At 44.7% G+C, this 19,469-nt stretch overlaps 2 protein-coding genes across 3 annotated transcripts; both read left to right on the top strand.

The window, feature by feature from the left end:
* Positions 1-58: 58 nt before the first annotated feature.
* COIL (coilin) lies at positions 59-7,040 on the top strand. The gene is made up of 7 exons (XM_071573816.1): positions 59-353; positions 1,233-2,391; positions 2,727-2,813; positions 3,359-3,406; positions 4,019-4,094; positions 4,834-4,922; positions 5,299-7,040. Exons 1-7 carry the CDS (start codon positions 103-105, stop codon positions 5,386-5,388), a joined length of 1,800 nt encoding a protein of 599 aa, XP_071429917.1. The 5' UTR covers positions 59-102; the 3' UTR covers positions 5,389-7,040.
* Positions 7,041-8,385: 1,345 nt separating this feature from the next.
* On the top strand, positions 8,386-18,821 carry TRIM25 (tripartite motif containing 25). 2 transcript variants are annotated; one of them, XM_071573693.1, is made up of 10 exons: positions 8,386-8,422; positions 9,057-9,704; positions 11,107-11,202; positions 11,621-11,854; positions 12,325-12,481; positions 13,114-13,191; positions 13,553-13,633; positions 14,310-14,336; positions 14,686-14,778; positions 15,447-18,821. In XM_071573693.1, the coding sequence occupies exons 2-10, from the start codon at positions 9,096-9,098 to the stop codon at positions 15,977-15,979; spliced, it is 1,908 nt and encodes a 635-aa protein (XP_071429794.1). In that variant the 5' UTR covers positions 8,386-8,422; positions 9,057-9,095; the 3' UTR covers positions 15,980-18,821. The 2 variants fall into 2 exon arrangements, with proteins under 2 accessions (XP_071429794.1, XP_071429793.1); XM_071573692.1 differs by lacking the exon at positions 8,386-8,422 and having other exon boundaries at positions 9,001-9,704.
* Positions 18,822-19,469: the final 648 nt, after the last annotated feature.

Genomic DNA, 19,469 nt, shown 5'->3' with positions numbered 1-19,469 from the left:
GTCTCCCGCTCCATCACCCGCTCCGCCTCCATCTCCTCCTCCCGCTCCATCTCCCGTTCCACCTCCCGCCACTCCTTCTCCCGCTCCGCCTCCTCCCAGGCCATGATGGCGGCGGGGCCCGGCCCGGTGCGGTTGCGGCTGCAGTTCGACCACGCTCCGCCGGCCAGCCCGGGCTGCGCGCAGTGCTGGCTGCTGCTGGAGCCCGGCCAGGCGCGGCTCGTCACGGACCTGCTCAGTGTCATCCGCCACCGCTTCGGCTTTAGCCGCCGCGCCCGCCTCAGCCTGTTCCTGCAGGGCGCGCTCCTGCCGCCCGCCGAGAGCGCGCGCCTGGTGCGGGACAACGACTCGCTGCGGTACGGGGGGCACAGGGACAGCGGGAATGGGGGCAGCAGGAACGGGATGGGGACAGCGGAAATGGGAACGGGATAAGGGACGGCGTAAATGGGAATAGGAAAGGGACAGCGGGATAGGACAGGAACAGTGACAGTGGGATGGGACAGGGACAGCAGTATGGGATAGGGATAGGGACACCGGGAACGGGACAGGAACAGCGAAAATGGGATCAGGAATGGGACTGGGACAGCGAGAATGGGATCGGGAAAGAGACAGGAACCGGAACAGTCAATTCCACATCTAAACCTTATCAGTGCCTGTCAGTATCCAAAGGGGGATATCAGAGCATGGACCAGGCTCTGCACGGGGGGAGCAGCAACGGCACGAGAGGAACGGGCAGGAACTGATGCTGAACCACCTGAACATGAGAAAGAACTTTCCTGTGCAGTGACAGAACGCTGAACAGCCTGCCAAGACAGTGTGTGGAGTCTCCCTCATTGGAGATACTCTAGACCCATCTGGACACAGTCCTGTGCCATGTGCCTTGGGATGGTCCTGCTTGAGCAGGGAGGTGGGACCAGATGACACACTGTAGCCCCTTCCAGCCTGACCCATTCTGGGATTCTGTGAGTCTCCACGTGAACTTAGAACACGGCGGGACAGGGATGGGGCCTCCTTGGAAAAGGGCTGGAGGGAGCCAAGGGGTTGGGAATGTCCCTGAGGATGGAAGGGGAGCACTCCTGTGCCCTGCCTGTCACAGCCCATGCTCATGGGGGAGGCTTCAGAGTGTCCCGTGGGTGGAACATCCCTGCTCCAGAATAACTTCCCTGAGCTGCTGATGTGTTGGAAAAATATTAATAATGCTGAACGGTGGCTTTTGTTTGTTTTTTTTTTGACAGAGTAAAATTGGAAGACATAGCTGCGGATAATTATGAAGAAACAGATGATGGTTTTACTTATACAACAAAAGAAGACAAAAAAAGGCACAGACACAAAGAGGATGAGGAAGAATTCTCTAGAAATGAAGATAGGCATAAAAGGAAAAAGAAAAAAGACAAGCATAATCTCGAGTATTCCTCTTGCAGGGAAGAGAGCTCTGTAGATATTTGGGACTCTCAAAAAAGGTACATAAAAAGAAAAAGAAAGGAAGAAGTTAGTGGAAGAAATAGACTCGCAGAAGGTAAGGAACAGAGCTCTACTGCCCATTCTAAAAAGCTTAAAAAAGCAGAAAGGGAGAAACAGTTGACAACAAAAAAGAAGGATGAGAAGCAGACGAAGGCTGCTGCAGCAAAGTTGGCCTTAGAGCAGGAAAATGAGAACTTCTGTCTAAATTCTGGTAAAAATAGCACGAAAAAGATCACAACGCAGGCCAGAAAAAAGAGGGTGGAAACTTCAGATTCCTCCAGCACATCGTCTGACAGTGGCAGCAGTGAATTAAACATAAAGCAAAATAAACCTTCCCATGAAACTGTTGTGGCAAGACTTCCCAAAGACAAATCCCAAGCTGCTACAAGTTCTGATGCAAAAACTAATAAAGTGACTGTAAAGTCTAACATGAAAAAGACTAAGACTGCAATTAGTAAGAATGCTAAAAAATCTAGTTCAGATTCTGACTTGAGTACAGAGGATGAGAAGGTGACACCAGCACAAGACAGCACTGCAAAGGAAAAGTCTCTGCCTACCAGTGTAGTGGCTGTCAAAGCCAGTACCAAGGCTCACAAAGCAAAGAGCTCCTCTTCAGAGTCTGATTCAGATGCACCTGTTATTAAAAAACCTGCAGCACGTATTGGACTGGGTAATTCCATAGTAGGAAACTGTACTGAACGGTTGCCAGCCAGTATTCAAGGACCATTTGCCAGCCCAGGCCGTGGAAGGGGACATGGATCAGGAGAGGATTTCTTCTGGAGAGGGCCAAGGGGCCGTGGCTTTCGTGGGATGATGAGGGGCCAAGGCCATGGGAGAGGAGCAAACCCTGGCTTCTTCTATAACTACAGCAGTGAAGGCCAAACACAGAGGCAGTTAAATGAACCTGTGACAAACTCTTCTATTCTTGTCCAGGTGAGTGACTTACACAGTCAGAGATCACTTTCTCTTGCAGCTTTAACTATGCAAAAAGTCTACAGAATGAGAGTAATTCAGGAAAGCAGAAATATATTAATGGGATAAAGGTTGATCTTAATAAATCTAAGAGTAAACAACTATTTACTGTATCTCCATTTAGCAGGCTGAGGAAATGTTTGTATTTAAGTGATTGTACTACACATCTCAAAACAAAGCACTCAGATATGTACCTTACTCTTCTCAGAGCTTTCTGCAAGCCATACAGCATAAACATGGTCTTCTGTTTTTATTAATACAGTAATTAAATCATTGGGTTACTGTTTGTTTCACAGAATCCCGTGGAGATTCCCAAGAGAGACTATAGTGTGTTACCTCTTCTAGCTGCTCCACCCCAAGTGGGAGAAAAGATTGCCTTTAAGGTATGAAAGTTAATGGGCTAAAATTGCTTCATTTGGACCACTCTTAAGTTTCTGACCTAATAGTTTCTCTGAAAATTCTGTTGTTGTAAAGTCTGACTTTGATTTTTAGAAAGTTTTGGAGCCTGTACATAAGTCAAATGCATTTCTTTTAAACTTTCTGTATTTGTGTAGCACAAGGAAATGTCTCTGCTGTCATTTCAGTGTGAATTTCCATGTACATGTTGTTATTTCTCCAGATACCATTTCTACAATATTATTGCAAATCTTACCATACAAATAATTGCACTTCACTGCAAAAAAAAAAAGTAAATGAAAATTAAATCACTGCATTTGGGGAGACTAGCCCCCATCTCACTGATCTCCTCACACAGTGTGACCTGAACATAAATCCTGTGGAGCAGTGAGTCCTGAAAGCCTACCTGGGACTGTGATCAGGATCCAGGAGTGGAAGACTTGGCTCTTGCACTTTCCTTTTGCTGAAGAAACTGGTGGAATCATCAAAGAATGGGAAAAGTTATAATGTTATTTGTATTTCTTTCAAACAGCGCTTGGAACTAACTGAAAATTACAGTCCTGAAATTTCAGACTATAAGGTACTGGTTTTCTTTCCTCGCTTAATTCACTCACAGAAGTATTATAGGTGCAGTATGGCTTAAATATTTTGAGGTTTTGCAGTGTTTTTCTTTGCATCCAGTTGGCTCCAGAGGCTATTCCTGGTAGAGCAGTAAAAATGAAAACCCCAGAAGCCAAAACTAATTGAAAACTTGAAAGATGTAGCAGTTATTAAAAAAACCCCAAAAGCCTCAACCCAACTGCCAGCATTATTAATGATCATTAATATTTTAGAGATGACAAAAATGCAGACCTTCAAGTAGAAAAATATAGCTGTATTTGAGTCTACTGTGTTTTGAAGTCAAGGCGAGTTCTTGAAACTGGTGCAAGTAGAATTTTGTAGCTATTTCAGATAACTTGTTTTCCAGGTAAGTATTGAGTTAAACCACAAAGTCAGTGACAGTAAGTAAACTTTGCTTTATTGGTGTCAGTAGTAGATTTCTGAGCTTTAATTCTCTGCAGATTTTGTATGTAGTGATAGGAAAACTGATAGCCAAACTTCCTCTAGCAGTGATCAAGTGTTTATAAATATGGAATAGTTATCCAGTGCTGAAGTGTATCTTACCTGATTCTTTTCTTGTTGCTTTATGAAGGAGGCAAAAATAATCAGTTGGAATGCTGATAAAAAACAGATCGAGCTTGAGATCCTTTCATCAGCAGCAGGACAACGTACGTACCCTGAGACACCAAAGGCTTGTTGGCATGTGCATCACTTGGAAACAGTTAGTCCAAGGCACACCTCATGTTTCAGGAGTATTCCCAGTTTCCTCAGGTTCATTTTCAACATACCTCTCCCCTCCTCACTCCCTCTCCAAAAAACCCATTTAGATTGAGAAGTTCTAACCTTTGCTGGTTGAACTGAAGATGCACGTAGGTAGTTACAGAATTAAATTTCTTCAGTCAGTATGAGTGGTCAGTAACTCACCTCTACTGTGGTTTCACTTTCTCAAAAAAATTAAGATCATCACATAGAATTACAGAGATGTGAGACAATAATGCCATTCCTTGCAATACCAGTGAAGCCACTGCCCTCAGTGGATGTGGAGTTGAGTCCCTGCAGTGACAAAGTACAGTTCCTGAGACTTGAAACAGTGAATGTTTCTGAAACTGTGTGTATCCTGCAGTTGCCATTGAAGCTAGAATTAATGAATTGTCATATGAATATTTTTCTCAAACTTAAGCAACATGTTGATTATCCTTTTCATACATGTAGTCATATTAGTCACCTTAATTTTGGTGTGCAGTATTCACTTGTACCTCAGACTTTTTCGTTGAAATTACAAACCCAGGCAGAACTAAAAAACAAACCAAAACCAAACTGGTTTTGATTGGCTTTTGTGGTAAACATTTAAACTCTTTGTTTGTTTGTTTGTTTGTAGTTAATTGAGTTGGTTGTTTGTTTTTTAAGCTGCTAAGGAGCCAGGGAAATTCGACCTGGTGTACCAGTCTGCAGACGGGGCAGAGCTGATCGAGTATGCCATCCCTCAGGACACCAAGGTACGTGGGGCCTGGTTTGGATCCTGTTACTAGTTTTGCATAGATAAGAACCACTTCTTGCATGTTACTCAGTTCACTGGGGTCAAAGCCAAACTAACTGGTTTTTTTGGCTAACAGAGTAAACATCATGTCTCACAGAGTAGCTGCTCTTACAAGCTTACTCACTTCATGCACTGTTGTTCTTACCTGCATCCTCCCTTACCCAGGACACCAGGCAGGTTGAGATTCATCAAGAGGATCAGTGAATCACAGAAGGAGCTGTAGTCTTTATTCAGCAGTGCTGTTGGTCAGGTCTAGACAAAGAGTAATGACAGAGAAATTGCATCTGCTGGTATGGCTGGTACCCTGCTGAGTGTTGTCTGTGGTTTGTTTTCAGATAACTGAAAGCTGGGATGCACTGATAGAGCCAAGACTGATTGTTGAGCCTCCTGTTAATGGATCCAGCATTGAAAATGGAACCATCTAAAATGTGAAAAACTGTACACAGTTGTACAGACTTGTTTTGTGAAATGCTGCCTTCTGGTACTGAGGGTGGCAGGTGCACTGGTGGATATTGTTAATAAAATTGTTTTAAAAATAATTATGCCAAAAGGAAAACGCTTCTTTTCCCTTAGGGTATGTTTTTATGTAATACAGGAAGACTTTGTTTAGTCTAACACAGATCTGTTGGGGTTTTTTTCTTAATCTTCATGTCCTACTGCTGTGACCTGCAGAACTGGAATGGTTTGATCAAAAGAAAAAATGCAACCTTGTACTGTCTGTAACTACTTAAATATCTAGGTTTGTCTGGAACCACATAACTGTCATACATATGTCATTTTCATTTAGAAATTAATTATAAGCATTGTTGATATGCACATCTCTACTGCTGCTGAGCATCACACAAATGCCATGAGTTTGCAGTTACTTACAGAGTTCACCTGAACATGTCCAGAAAAGCCTGTGGATTTCAAGTTTCTGTAATTTTGAAGCATATAAATAGTACTGGTAACTGTCATTTTTGCTTAAAACCAGTGGAAAATAACATGAATCCTCAGCAAAATTGTTTCCCATTGTGTTAATTTGTGTAGGCTCTGAAAATCCTTTTTGTTTGTTTGTTTTAGACCAAACGCTTTTGCTCTCTGAGTGCTGTGCTCCCTTTATTATTTCCTTTCCAGAACGGGTCACCAGGTGCTGGCAATGTGCTGCACTGAGAATTATTAGCATTGAGGGGGCACTTTGTACCTCTGTAGACTTGGCAAGACTTAGAGTTTCAGATAATCCCTGTCCTGGGTAGTTGACTCTTACAGAGAAGGCATGGAACAAAACTAACTCTAGATGCAAACACCTGAAAAAAATTTACACTGTGGTTTAGTTAACATGGACTCTGACTAGTGCATGATTCCATTAAAATACTGCACATCTTTGCCTTAGCCCTATTAAAATATCTTCGTGAAGGAATCGTTTTTATATGACTAAAACTAATTTGTGTATTGTGATGCTTCAATTTGTTTTTTTAGATATGGACAATTAGATTCATGTGAGGCTGTTCTTGCAAACTGAATGAAAAGAACTGGGGATTAATGGACAGATTGTTTTTAAGAGGAATAATTGATTTTTATTTCTTAAGAAATTGTAAAAGCTAAATCCAAGTATTTCATAGCACTATTAGAGCAGGACTCACCTCTTGTTCCATTGCTTACAGTGCATTGTGGGCATGGTTAGATTTAGTTCAGGACTACAGGAAGTTCTTAAGTCATTGCAAGGAAGCAAAAAGAGTAATAATGTCAGTAGCCATGTAAATGGGGAACAGTAATTTTTAATGTTAAAACATTGTCTTTGAGACAACAGGAGTGGTTGGGCTTCCTCAAAACCAGAATTTCAAGCCCTCTTTGACACTGGGGAACTTAAATTGCTCATCTGAGCTCCAAATATCCTGTGTTCTGCTGCAGAAGCAAAAGCTACAATTGCGAGGGTGTATATTTACCCTTTTTATTTGCATACCTTTGTATCAGTAGATACCAGATGAGTGCTGCAGAAAATAACAGTAAAGGTACTGAGCCTTTGAAAGATGATGGTGGCTTAGTCTGAACAAGCCCAGGGAGTTCATTCACTGCAGAAAAATTAAAAATGTAAACATTAAGAGCTGCTCCTTGGTCCTTCTCCACTAACACATGCACAACACGGCTTTCTAAGAATGTTCCTTTGCAGTCACTGTCAGCCACCACCTCTCAGGTACCCTCAGGTGTTTGCATTTCCTCTAACAGCAGTTACAAAGTCATTGTATCCCAACTGCTGTAAGTGCCTGGCACCATGCCCATCTCCTGGAAACTCCTCCACCCTCTAGCACAGGAGAGACTTGTTTGCTGAACTTTTGCTCCTGTCCCAGCCTTGCAGCTCCAAATGCCTCCTGTTATCCTTTCTGCACCCGCATCTCTTACTAAGCAGTGGCTTGGAGCGCTGTGCCACACAGCCCCTCCACAGCTTATCCTGAAGGAATGTTGCAAGCCTGGAGTGGTAACTGATGGAAGTAGAAGTCCATGTTATCTCTATAATGTAGGTTTGCAATGACCATCCAGATTTAATTCAGTCTTACAAAAGAAATGGCTTAGAATTCTTTTCAATTGTAACAGATGACCCACCATTGTCTCTTTTGAGTGCTTTATACAATCCCTGAACATTTTTGGAAGTCCCTAAGGATGAATGCCAACACGATTGCTTGCTAATACTTTTTAATGACATTAAAAGGAACCTCAGCAGTTCTCCATATGAGATGTCCTTTGCCCACTGGACAAGAGTCAAGAGCACATGGCTCCTTCTGCTGCAGACCACCAGGCTCTGTTAAATTACTGAGGGCCACAGACTTGGTGCCAGGCTGCTCTTTTTCATCCATCCTACAACCTCCTGGGTGGAGAAGTACAGAGAGCCCTGAGCAAATCCCTGGGACACCAACAGACTGGGCAGAAGAGGGAGGAGGAAAAGATCACTGGAAGAATTTGGAGTCAAAATAGTGAAAACAGGAGTAGTTGCTATTCAGCATCAACGTTCCTATTAGAAACAGTGCTTATTCAACAGACTGAGGAAAAGAAAATTTGAGGAAGTACCTTCTGATTCTAAGGAATTGACCCACAGCTGGGCTGTAAGCCACAGTACCTTTATTAACACCGGTGGGAACTGCACAAGGTCTGCACCCTTCAAGTGCAACTTTACAGAAACAAAATCTTGGTCAGCTTATATAGTAAATTTCACTAAGGATACTGATTGTAAGACATCTTTTAAATGGCATTTATGACTTCACACTTTTGTGGATTCATGGTTTTACTGATAAAGAGCTCCAGCGTCTGTTTCTTGCCTTGCTTAAAAAGCAGCTCTTTTGTTCTTTCTATATTTGGCCTTGCATAAGACCAAAGCAAGGCCGATTTCCTGATTACAGCTTACCAATTAGCATCTTATTTTTCTGAAGGCTTTTGCATCCTGCTAAGTAATCCTCATGCTAAGTGAGGTCCTCTGATACTCCCTAGGTAAGTTACAATATAGCGAGCCGTTGTTTCACTTCGGTTTCCACATTCCACAGTGCGGGAACCTGTGTTCTTTAAAAGCGCTGAATTGACATCAGCTGTTGGAACCAGGTGATCTTTCAGGTCCCTTCCGACTCAAAACCGTTCTGAGTCTATTTGATCTTCAGCAGCCAGGTAAGCCAAGCTAGCTTGGAGGAATTTGGGGTTCACATCGTCCCTGAGCCCCCACCTGCGGGCGAGATGACCGCTGGGGTGTCCCGAGTTGTCTTTGAGCTGTGTTCGGGACGGGAGCGGGGCTGTGGGAGCTGCGGAGCAGCGCTGCCAGTGGGGCCGGCAGCCCAGGTGGGCACCGCACCCGACAGCACATTTGCTTTAGAAACCAAACCCGAGATCTCCGGGGCACGGTGGGTGATGGTGCCCCGACCCACCCGCCCTGGTGGGTGGAGGGGGCTGAGCCCCCCGTTCCCGGTGCGCCCCCGCCCCACATCCCCATCCCCGGGGCAGAGCCCGCAGCATCCGGGGCTGTCTCAGGGCTGCTGTCCCTCCCGTTGGGGCGGGGACGGGACACGTTGTTTCGCGGAAAGCCTCTGCCCCACTTTCGTTTCTCCGGCTTCAGTTTCGTTTCTTCGGCCCTCAGTTTAGTTTCTGGCTGTTCAGAGCAGCGGTAGACGGCGCGATGGCGGCGCTGGAGCCGGAGCTGAGCCTCGCGGGGCTGGAGGAAGAACTGAGCTGCTGCATCTGCCTCTGCATCTTCAGCAACCCCGTGACGGTGCCCTGCGGCCACAACTTCTGCGCCTCCTGCCTGGAACTCACCTGGGCCGGGCTGTCGGAGGGCTTCAGCTGCCCGCAGTGCCGGACCAGCTTCGCGACCCGCCCGAAGCTGCACAAGAACACGGTGCTGTGCCGAGTGGTGGAGCAGCTCCAGGGCCGCTCCGGGGCCAAGGAACAGGAACAGGAGGAGGATGAGGAGGCTGCGGGGTGCAAGGCGGAGGAGCCCCCCGTGTACTGCGACAGCTGCCGGGACACGCCGGCCGTGCAGACCTGCCTGACCTGCACCGCGTCCTTCTGCGCCGAGCACCTGCGGCCGCACCACGAGAGCCCCGCCTTCCGCGACCACCAGCTCTGTCTGCCCCTGCGCGACCTCCAGTACCGCAAGTGCCCCACACACAACAGGCTCTTCGAGTTCTTCTGCAGCAAGCACGGCACCTGCATCTGTTCCCTTTGCCTGCTCGGGCACAAGCTGTGCCCCACCACCCCCTTGGAGCAGGCTAAAGCCAGTGCCCAGGTGAGCGGCCGGTGGGGTGGGGCTGGAACACCCTCCCAAGGGCATCCGGAGCGTCTCTTTCCTCCTTCGGGGCCTGACACTGGAGGGGAGGCTGGACCCAGACTTGGTCTGTAAATCACGTACCTTGCTGTGGCGGAGTGTTATGTCCCCTCCAACGCGCATTCAGGCACATCTTCAGAATCATTCTTTGCGTTTTCCTCCTCTCTCCAAGATGTTTCTCAAGGACCAGAGTTCTGGGAAAGTGCTGTCATGGGCTTGATTGCCAGTCCTGGGCTGGGCTGACCAGTGAGGTCTCCCACTCTCCAGGTGTCACCCAGAACTCTGGGCCCCCTCTGGTGTTCACTGCCAGGACTCACTGTGTGGCCTTGTCACAGGCTGACTGAGGGGCTGTAGACAGTCATTGCTCTATGTTTTTAAGAATCAAAGAGATAAAAAAGTAGTCTAGGGAGATTTTCAGCACATAGATAAAAGCTAGAAGGAGGTTCATAGGATGGAAGGAAAGGACACTTGGGTGAAGGGAAGTTATAGCCAGGTGGGGGGCTGGTCTCTTCTCCCAGGCACTCAGCAATAGGACAAGGGGGCACGATGGGCTCAAGCTCTGCCAGGGGAAATTGAAGTTGGATATCAGAAAAAAATTATTTACAGAGAGAGTGCTCAGGCATTGGAATGGGCTGCCCAGAGAGGGGGTGGATTCCCCATCCCTGGAGATTTTTAAATGCAGATTGGATGTGGTGCTGAGTGCCATGATCTAGTAAATGGACTAGAGTTGGACCAAGGGTTGGACTCAATGATCTCGGAGGTCTTTTCCAACCCAATCAATTCTATGATTCTATGATTCTATACAGTGCAGCTGAAAATCAGAGGGTGTGTGACTAAAGCCTGCTTGAAAAGTGTAGGTGGCCAAACTCCAGTCTGTTCTGAGTGTGTGTACAGCTTGTCTGCAGATCCTCATCCCTGACTGAGCTTAGCAGGATCTTGAACTAAAGGAACAGGCAATTCACACAAGTGGTAAAATTCTCAAAATGAGAGGCGTGAACAGTAGCATTAACTCCATGCACAAAGTCCAGCCTGAGAACTGACATTTATTCTTAATATGAGAACTGCTGTGCTGATGAAAGCACTCGGTTCTTATCAAGAGAGTGAGTCAACAGTGTGGATCCAGCTTTTAGGAGAGGTGGAGCTGCAGGGAGGGTGTGGGTGCCACAAGTCACTCATGTGCAGGAAAATAATTTTACATCCTGTAAGCTTTAAGGAGTGGTAGGTTTTAAACCAATAGTACTAAATGCTTACAAGGTTATTTAAAACTCTATGTGAACACGATCTTTGTTGTTTCTGTGAGTGTGACCCAGCTGAGACATGGCAACTGCATCTCTGAAATTCTTTCTGATCTCTCTTATTGCAGTCGATGCTGAAGAAGAAACTCATGGAGCTGCACAATCAGAGTGAAAGAGCTGTTAAGGCAATGAGCACTGTGAAAACAAACCAAAGCCAATCTGCTGTAAGTGGGTAACTGTTCCAAGTGCTGTCAGGTTGCTTGGCATACGCTGGCCACTGTGTGGTGTTGGTGATTGTACCCTTGTGACAACGGCTGTAGTGCTGAGATTGCACTGCCAGGAGAAAATGTTATTAGGAAGGAATAGCAAAGAGGTGTTTTAGCAGGGCCAGGCAGCTCTGTGGGAGATGGGAGTAAAGCAGTCACTGTATGTTTTATACCCCCACATGCTGACACTGAGAATGGGCCCCATTCCTTGTGAGTGAAGCAGTTTTCCTTACAGACAACACAGAATTACTCAGCTCTTCTATTGCCCATTTCAAGGAAGAGAAGCCTACGTGTTGCTCAAAGGCTTTTGTGCAGTAGCAGTAAGAGTATTTTGTTCACAAACTGTTCTTTTGAAACCTGTGTCTGTCTGCTCCAGGAGACAGCTTCCAGAAAGAAGGATTTGATCAGAAATGAGTTTTTAGAAATTAGAGCTATGATTGAAGAAAGAGAAAATGACATCATGAAAGCAATAGCAGATGAAGAGAAGAGAGTTTGTAACAAGTTTGATTATATTTACGGTGTTCTGGGAAATAAGAAGAATGAAATTCAGTCTCTCAGAGATCAGATTGAGATGGCACTGCATGAAAGTGATGACGTTCTGTTTCTGAAGGTAATACATCCTTTAAATGTGAATCCAATTCTTCACGTTTCTTGAATGCAGAATCACAAAAACCTGCTGTGGTTGTCCTGCTCTCCAGACACCTTCAGGCAAATGGTATTGCAGTTGTGTGCAAGTACCTGCTATGAAAGGATGTACCAATGAGTGCACAAATACCAATGAAAGAACACTGAAGTGGTGTCTGAAAATCCCCAGTCCAGCCACTACATCTGCCACAAGCGGAGGGGCCAGTGGGTGAGAGAACTCATCTCCACGAGATGCTGCAGACCCTTTTCACTGTTTCAGATGTCAGCTGGGAATTAAGGCATGTGGGCTGCTGCTGAAATTTTGCTGTGGATTGTTTCCAACTGTAACCTTTGAGATGAATGAACAAGCCCCACCCCATTTAAAGTAACTTGGTTATATTTCAATGTATATGCTACACAAGGTGGTCTGCCCAAGTCTTCCATTTGTCGTTTCAGAGAGCAGCAGCACTGCAACTAATATCACCAAAAGAAGCTTTTGTTCCTGTAGTTGAAATGGACCAAAATGTGATGCATTCTGGTTTTATGTCTGCTGTTGGCCTCAAAGAAATGTTGAAACATCAAGTCGTTCAGTGTAAGGAGCAAAAAGCAGAAGGTATTGTATCACTGAGAAAAATGGCATTTTCTGCTTTGGCTGGGAACTCAAATGAGGGATCTTCTCTCTCCAATCCAAAAATAATTTTAAAAAAAGCAACAAATACAGTTGGTTAATATAATTTCTGTCTTCCAACCTCTGCAGTCCTCCACAAAACCATGTCAGTCTGGCCTAAATTAGGAGACAAAATGTGCCAGTGCCTCTTCACTGTTGCCTGTACTTGGATAAGTTGATGAGTATCATGATCCTACGCCCTTCTGGCACAGCTCAGCCTTTCTTCCGTAGAGTAATTTATGATGTCATTATGTGGCAGGCTTGGATGTTGTTAGGATGTGGATTTGATGGGAGGCATGAAATGCTTTACTCTGGTAGGACTCTGGTTAACCAGCTGTAAAGGTGCTGATTGTTTAAGTGTTGTAGAACAAAGCCCTATTTACTGGGTCAAGCAAAACTATCCTTGGGCCTGGGTCATGGGTATGCACTTTCCATCTCTGCTGAGCATCGCTTCAGTTCTATTCACATAACTGAAAATTAAGATTGAAAAATGTCCTCACTGATGCATTACTTTGTAATTACTTTGCATGTCTATGCACTGGCAATACCAAGCATAATGTAAAATACTGTCATTGCAGCCAGACCTGGGAAAACTAAGGGCCCTCCAGCAGCTCCTGCAAACAAAACCTCTGGTGGAAAAAAGCCTCATGGATCACGTAAGTACTGAAGAAATCATCCTCTTCTAACTATGTTTTTACTGTTAAGTAAGAGTTCAAGCAGTTACCCAAGAGCTGTTTGCTGCAGTGGTGATGCAGTGATTATCTGTATGGGCACCTGGGCACAGGAAAGGGAGGGTGCTTTGGGGTATATAGTGATGGATTCCTTGTGAGCTGGAAAGCAGTGAATAGCACAGGTACAGTGCTGCATCAGCCTGTAGAGGTGTCAGTGTGTAAAGCACAGAAGAGCCTCCCCACCCTCTGGTTCTTGTAGGTTTTTTAATTTATACCTTTTGGCTTGTTTGATGAGTTTGTACGTATTGAACTCTGCTTATGAGCTGTTCATGTTCTGGTCTTTTAGGTGCTCCCTCACAAGATCGTTTCCACAAAGAGAAGACCCTTTCCCAGGCTCCAGCCACTCCGCAGGTGGAGGCAGATACCAGTAAGTGGTGATTAAAGGAGCCTTATTCAAACATTTTGCTGGTCACATCTTGCCTACAGTGTAGGGCTGGGATGATGGAGAATAGTCTTCATGGCAGGTTATACTGGGGCCTTTTAGTGTTGTTTTGTCCAGACACCAGAATTAATGGGCACTGTAGTCTGTTTGGAAGATCTTTCATATTTTCTTTTTGAAATAAATCCAAGTGTTAAGAAACTACTTCTATCACTCCCACAGAGCTCTTGACAAATGGTCCTTTCCATTCACAAGTCCTGAGTGTGGAACACTCAGAGGGGTCTGCTGGGAGAGGTGGAGTTGAATAGACTTGAAACTCCTGTTGCTGCACTGAAGTTCTGTTTCAAAAGAGAAGGAATAGTCTGTGCCTTGTGGGAACAGGTGTATTGACACTTGCCTGAACTCGCTGCATCCTGGGGAGAGATTAAGCTCCTTCCAGGCGTATGACCCTGTGAAATAGGATGCAAATAGCAGGTTGTGCTTCCTGTGCAGCTTTTTGGGGTGGATGTATTTGTACCTGGCTTCAACATGCAGGACTGCCAGCTCCATCCACTGCTGCAGCTTCAGAAGAGCCAGGATGATGGTGTTACAGCTGTCATAGTCTTACCAGTGGCTTTTCATTCCCAGTAGAACTCAGTCTACTTCTTTTTTTTCCCCCTTCCAGAGGAGAAAAAGAAACCTGCCAAAGTTGGTGAGTCCAAACTTTCAGCATGTTTATTCTAATTTTCGTTGATGGCTCTTAAAATGATAAGCAGGTGGTTGTTAGTGTTGGTGTATTGAGCAAGATCGTCATTAGTGTTGGTGTAATGTCCACCTCTTGCTCCGAGAAGGCTCCTACTGGGGATACGCTGAAAGGATGTCCAGAGACAATGGGATTTTCAAAACTTGATGTTGAATAACCTGAGCTAATATTGAAGTTAACCTGGTGTGGAACAGGAGGCTAAACCAGATAAGCTCCAACCTGAGTGTGTCTGTGATGGTGTGTCAAGTGTGCAAGGTTTCTTCCCAACTGGCCAAACTCTTTTCTTCTGTAACCACAGCACCAACCACTGCACCAACTGCTGCAGCTGCTGCTGCAACTAAAGTGCTCATTGACAGCTTTCTGAAGAAATCCAGAGAGGAGCTTCTGCAATGTAAGACACTCAACATTACACTATTTAAAGATGAACTTCCTGCTCTTACAGCTACTGCTGTAGGTACCTGATAGAAATATTTCTGAGGGAGTTTTATTAGCTTAATAGGCCCATCAGCTGGTTGTTACAAATGAAGGGAAATTTTGGAGGAAAAAGGGGGTTGTTAAGTAGCTCTTTTGCCAGATGAATCAAATTTGTCTCCAATATTTGTTTATGAAGATAAATGAAGTTTTCTAAGTAATGGCTTTGTTTTCCCCCAGTATAATGGCATTGGGGTAGCCTAGAAATATGGAATAACACACTGGATTTTTTTTAATGAAATGCAGGCTTTTATGTGGACCCAGGATAGCTTGTTAAGATGCTATACAACACAGTATACTTTTTGCTGCCAGATCAAAGTTCCCTTTCTTTTGCCAGCAGTTATTTGGGTGGTAAAGGAATCCCCTGGGGATGCAGGAAGGAAGGAAACTGGCCCTCCATTTTCCTGCTGTGTAACATGGAGCTGAATTTGAACCCAGCATCTGTTAGTGTGGCCCTAAAAACTGCCTGCACTGAGGAGGAGAGAAGAGCTGGGAGATAAACATGCATGGGGGCAAGTGCTTAGGAAGGACAGGATAAATAAAAGTGCTTTTCTCTTCAGCACCTTCACATGATCCATGTCGTTGCAGATGCTGCCAATATCACCCTGGATTACAACACAGCTCAGGACAACCTGATTCTGTCTGAGGGCTACACCAAGGTGTCTGTCTCAGATATCCCTTTGAGTCACAAACAGCACCCTCAGCGCTTCACTGAGTATCGCCAGGTGCTGGGGTTCCAGTGCTTCAAGAGAGGGGTCCACTACTGGGAAGTGGAGCTGCAGCTGAACACCTTCTGTGCCATCGGGGTGTGCTATGGCAGCATGGCCCGGCACGGGCTCGAGAGCCGCCTGGGCAGGAACAGCAGCTCCTGGTGCATCGAGTGGCTCAACTCCAAAATATCATCCTGGCACAACGACATTGAGAAGTGCTTACCCAGCACAAAGGCCACCAAGATTGGGGTGCTGCTGCACTGTGAGGAGGGCTTTGTGATCTTCATGGCAGTGGGGGAGAAGCACAACTTGATCTATAAATTCAAAACCCAGTTCACCGAGGCCTTGTACCCAGCCTTTTGGTTGTTCTCCAGTGGCGCTGTCCTCTCTCTCTGTCAAATGAAAGAGTAAGGTCTCATAACTTAGTTTAGTTCACCTAGGTACTCACAAACAGGTAATCAAAGATTGATAGAGATGAAAATTATTAGCTTTTTTAGGCAATTTGGGAAGTCTGCTGATTCTTTGGTTAAAATTGCTAAAGCCTTTATATAGCGATCTAGCAAAATGCTGATGATCGTAAAACCTACAGTGAAAGGTTCTACAAAGACTTCGATTGCCCTAAAATCAAAGTCATGGTATGAACCATTCTTAAATGTCTTCAGTAGCTGCTTTGGCTTCTGTGGTTTGCTGTAAAGGGGCTCCAAAATTAATGTGTTCCACAGGTAACAATAATGCCTTTGAGAAAGAAACAGGAAGAATTCCTTGATAAATTCAGGTTCCAAGATTTGAGGGAAGTCTCAGTGTTGCCTTTTTGTCTCTACGCAGACTGTTCTTCATACATGTGTTCTCATTGTATGAGTCCATGAGATGCTACAGAAACAGCTACTAAAATCAGTAAGTTCAGGTCTTATGGCACTAAGTTGTAAAAGCCAATATGACAGATCTCCTCAGAATGGAAATGTAGAAACTTTTAGAGTTGATGGGAAAGAAATGGTGTTAAAACCACCACGGAATAAATAAATGACATTGACCCAGACACTGGGAATACACCAGAGAGTCTTCAGGAAGACATCCTGCAGAGCAGTGGTGTGTGTCCTGTGACATCACAGCTTGTGGGATGAAGCATTCTGTCTCATCTTCTGACTCAGAAAATGCTTCACATCTTCACACTGAAGGCTCTTCTGTGTTGGGTTTTTTTTTGTTTATACTGAGGCGTTCAGGGGGTGCATTTTTGGCTTGCATATGGAGCATAAATGTGCTATTCACTTAAGTCAGGTTCTCCTGTCGAAAAGCTTTTCCTCTTTGTGAGGTGGGATATTCTCTGCTGGTGTATCTTCAGTTCTTCAGGTGGTAGAAATTGGATTTCTTGCATGGTTTTGGGACTCTGATTTGAGGAATCTCAAGACAGTGTGCACAGTACCTAGAAAATGCTGTTTCCTCTCTGCACGAAGCCTGTGGGCAGACAGGTGAGTCTTTTGAAACATACAGGGAATTAGCATAAAGGAGAATATACGTCCATTCCCACTGGGATGGAGTTTTAATTCTCCTGGTGTTCTTTGCTTTGGGTTGTGGTTTGTCTTTAGAAGTTCTCACTGTGTACAGAGGAATCTGTACCTCCTACTTAAAACTTTAAAACAATCTGTAGGCAATCAAGGTATTTGGATCTCATAGTGATTGGGCCTGTATCTTGTTGATGCCTCTGGACTTACTGTGATAGCTCTTATTTCTTGTAGCTCATGAAGAATAGGGAAGCTCACACTTGAGACTTCCTGGACTTTTTGTAAACTCCCCTTATGGGACTTGGTGAAATGGAACACAAAGCCACTGCCTGGCATTTTGGCAGGGATTGTGAGAAGGCTTAAAAAAGAATATCTGTGATACATTCCACATTAGCCAAAATGCTTTGGAGAGAGAATTTCAGGAATTCAGGCTTGCTGTGTCTATTTTTACTGGGTTTGCAAACTCTTAGTACTTGGTCAAGGGTAGCATAAGTCTGATTTCTTCCATTTCCTTGGCCAGAATAGGATCTGGAATTGGTAGTGGATCTAAAAGTGCCATGGCTGTCTCCGGAGCAGTTGTACTATCCCGAGGCTCTCTGCTCTCTGAAGCACAGTCAGCACTGAAACTACCAACCTAAGCAGAACCCTTTAAAAGGTGCAGAGGGAGGATATGACCTGCTGGGAGCCAGCAATGAATGACAGACTGGGTTTTCTGCCCTTCCAGTTTGTCAGCATTGAGGGACAAGAGCAGTTTCCTCTGAGAAATCCTTTGGTTGTGCCACAGGGCTTCAGATCCACTCGGTAGGTACTGGAGGATCTCTGTTCCCTTGGTTGTGGGCAAAGGTTTGTGCAGTGGAGAACGTCTCCATTCTCTGTTGCCTCATGACTTTAAAGGGGTGTCAGTACTGACCTCTAAGTTTATGGACTTCTGTAGAAGCCATAATTTGGAGTGACACCCAAACAAAGCCAAGGGCAGCTTTTATTCCGCCTTGTTGGACAAGGTGGGAATTCTTGAAATGCGACATTGATGAACGACCAACGGTATGGAACATATAAGGTGTCCTGGAGCACCAGGCAGTGAAGCAAGACTTCCACTGTACTGCTGATCCTATCTTTTGCTTTCTTTAGTGCTATGAATGACTAGAAATTGTAGAACTTCAAATTCTGGGTTTCTGAAAACTGTTGTTTTGGTTAGGTTCATGTAACTTAGTATATATTGAAACATTAGGGTGGTATAACATTAGGAAAAATACTAGTTACAGCATTGATGATTCATAAGCCTTTTCAACAAAAAGTAGTGGTTTTGCTTAGGCAGTAACTATCAAAGTTGTACTGATTTTAAACTAAACATATGTAGAAGCAAATATTTTAGTTATACTTCTCTTGTAAACACTATAAAGAACTCAACTTACCCAGTCTAGAAGAAGAGCTAATTCTGATGTTAATGATACCATGAGGATGTGGATTGATTTGCCTTTTAATGTACAAGTGAGAGTAAATCAAGAAACGGTTGCTCACTGAGAATAAACTAATCTGTTTAAATTTAATATTTTCTTCAATGAAACATGAGTGAATCACTGTATTTAGAAAAAGAAACGCTTATGGTTATTCCACGTCGTTGTGTCAGCCAGACATCCTCGTCAGGGCCATTGACATGGATTTTATGCCATCTGGTCCCTGTGCCTGTAATTGCTCCAGGAGCTGACTGGTAAGTTGTGATAGTTTCAATTCAATAAATACTTGGTAAACCCAAACTCTAAATGTCTTGTTCTGTGCTTAGAGTTGAAGCAAAGCAGTGAGGGAGGCAAAAGGGAAGACAACAGAGTACAAGTAACAGATCTTCTACTGCATAACTCACTGAGCTACACAAGAATGAAAATAGATTTGCTGGAGGTACCCTGAAATCAGAGCTTTAGCCCTCAAGTGTCTAACACTGGACTCATTTGGACCCCCACATAACCACATTTCTGTTCATTCACCAAATGCTTTACATTCTTAATTTTTATTATTAAAAGAGGATTTCAGCCTTAACTTGTGCTTTGCAAGGACCTGTACTCTTCCCTACATGCACCTGTGCTGTGACTCCTTACACTTTAGGCTCAAGTCGGTGATGTGGACAGTTCACTCCAGCAGTTCTACAAACAATTAAAGATCCGTTAAACCTTGATGCTTATTAGCATTAGTGCCACTGATCCTGAAAGCTCTGTGAAACTATTGTCTTACTCATCTAAGAAAAAAACCTGCTGAATATCTATGCTTTGACCCCATCCTGAATAGAAAACAACACACAAATAGTCTTTAAAAGGTTTGACTGTGGCATAATGCAGGAGCTGAGAGGCCAGACCCCTTCTCTCTTTTGTGCAAATGATACCGGGGAACAGAGGAGAGGACTTGGGGAGGGA

This window comes from Pithys albifrons, chromosome 19, assembly GCF_047495875.1.
Source record: "Pithys albifrons albifrons isolate INPA30051 chromosome 19, PitAlb_v1, whole genome shotgun sequence".
NCBI classification, from domain to species: domain Eukaryota; kingdom Metazoa; phylum Chordata; class Aves; order Passeriformes; family Thamnophilidae; genus Pithys; species Pithys albifrons.
The sequence above is the reverse complement of the archived record's forward strand: the minus strand, read 5'-3'. Positions and strand labels throughout refer to the sequence as shown.

Coding starts and splice junctions, on each gene's coding strand:
- COIL (XM_071573816.1), top strand. CDS start 103: ATGATGGCGGCGGGGCCCGGCCCGGTGCGGTTGCGGCTGCAGTTCGAC. Junction 2,814..3,358: donor GAGAAAAGATTGCCTTTAAG/GTATGAAAGTTA, acceptor TCTTTCAAACAG/CGCTTGGAACTAACTGAAAA. Junction 3,407..4,018: donor CTGAAATTTCAGACTATAAG/GTACTGGTTTTC, acceptor TGCTTTATGAAG/GAGGCAAAAATAATCAGTTG.
- TRIM25 (XM_071573693.1), top strand. CDS start 9,096: ATGGCGGCGCTGGAGCCGGAGCTGAGCCTCGCGGGGCTGGAGGAAGAA. Junction 13,634..14,309: donor GCAGGTGGAGGCAGATACCA/GTAAGTGGTGAT, acceptor TCCCCCTTCCAG/AGGAGAAAAAGAAACCTGCC. Junction 14,337..14,685: donor AAAGAAACCTGCCAAAGTTG/GTGAGTCCAAAC, acceptor CTGTAACCACAG/CACCAACCACTGCACCAACT.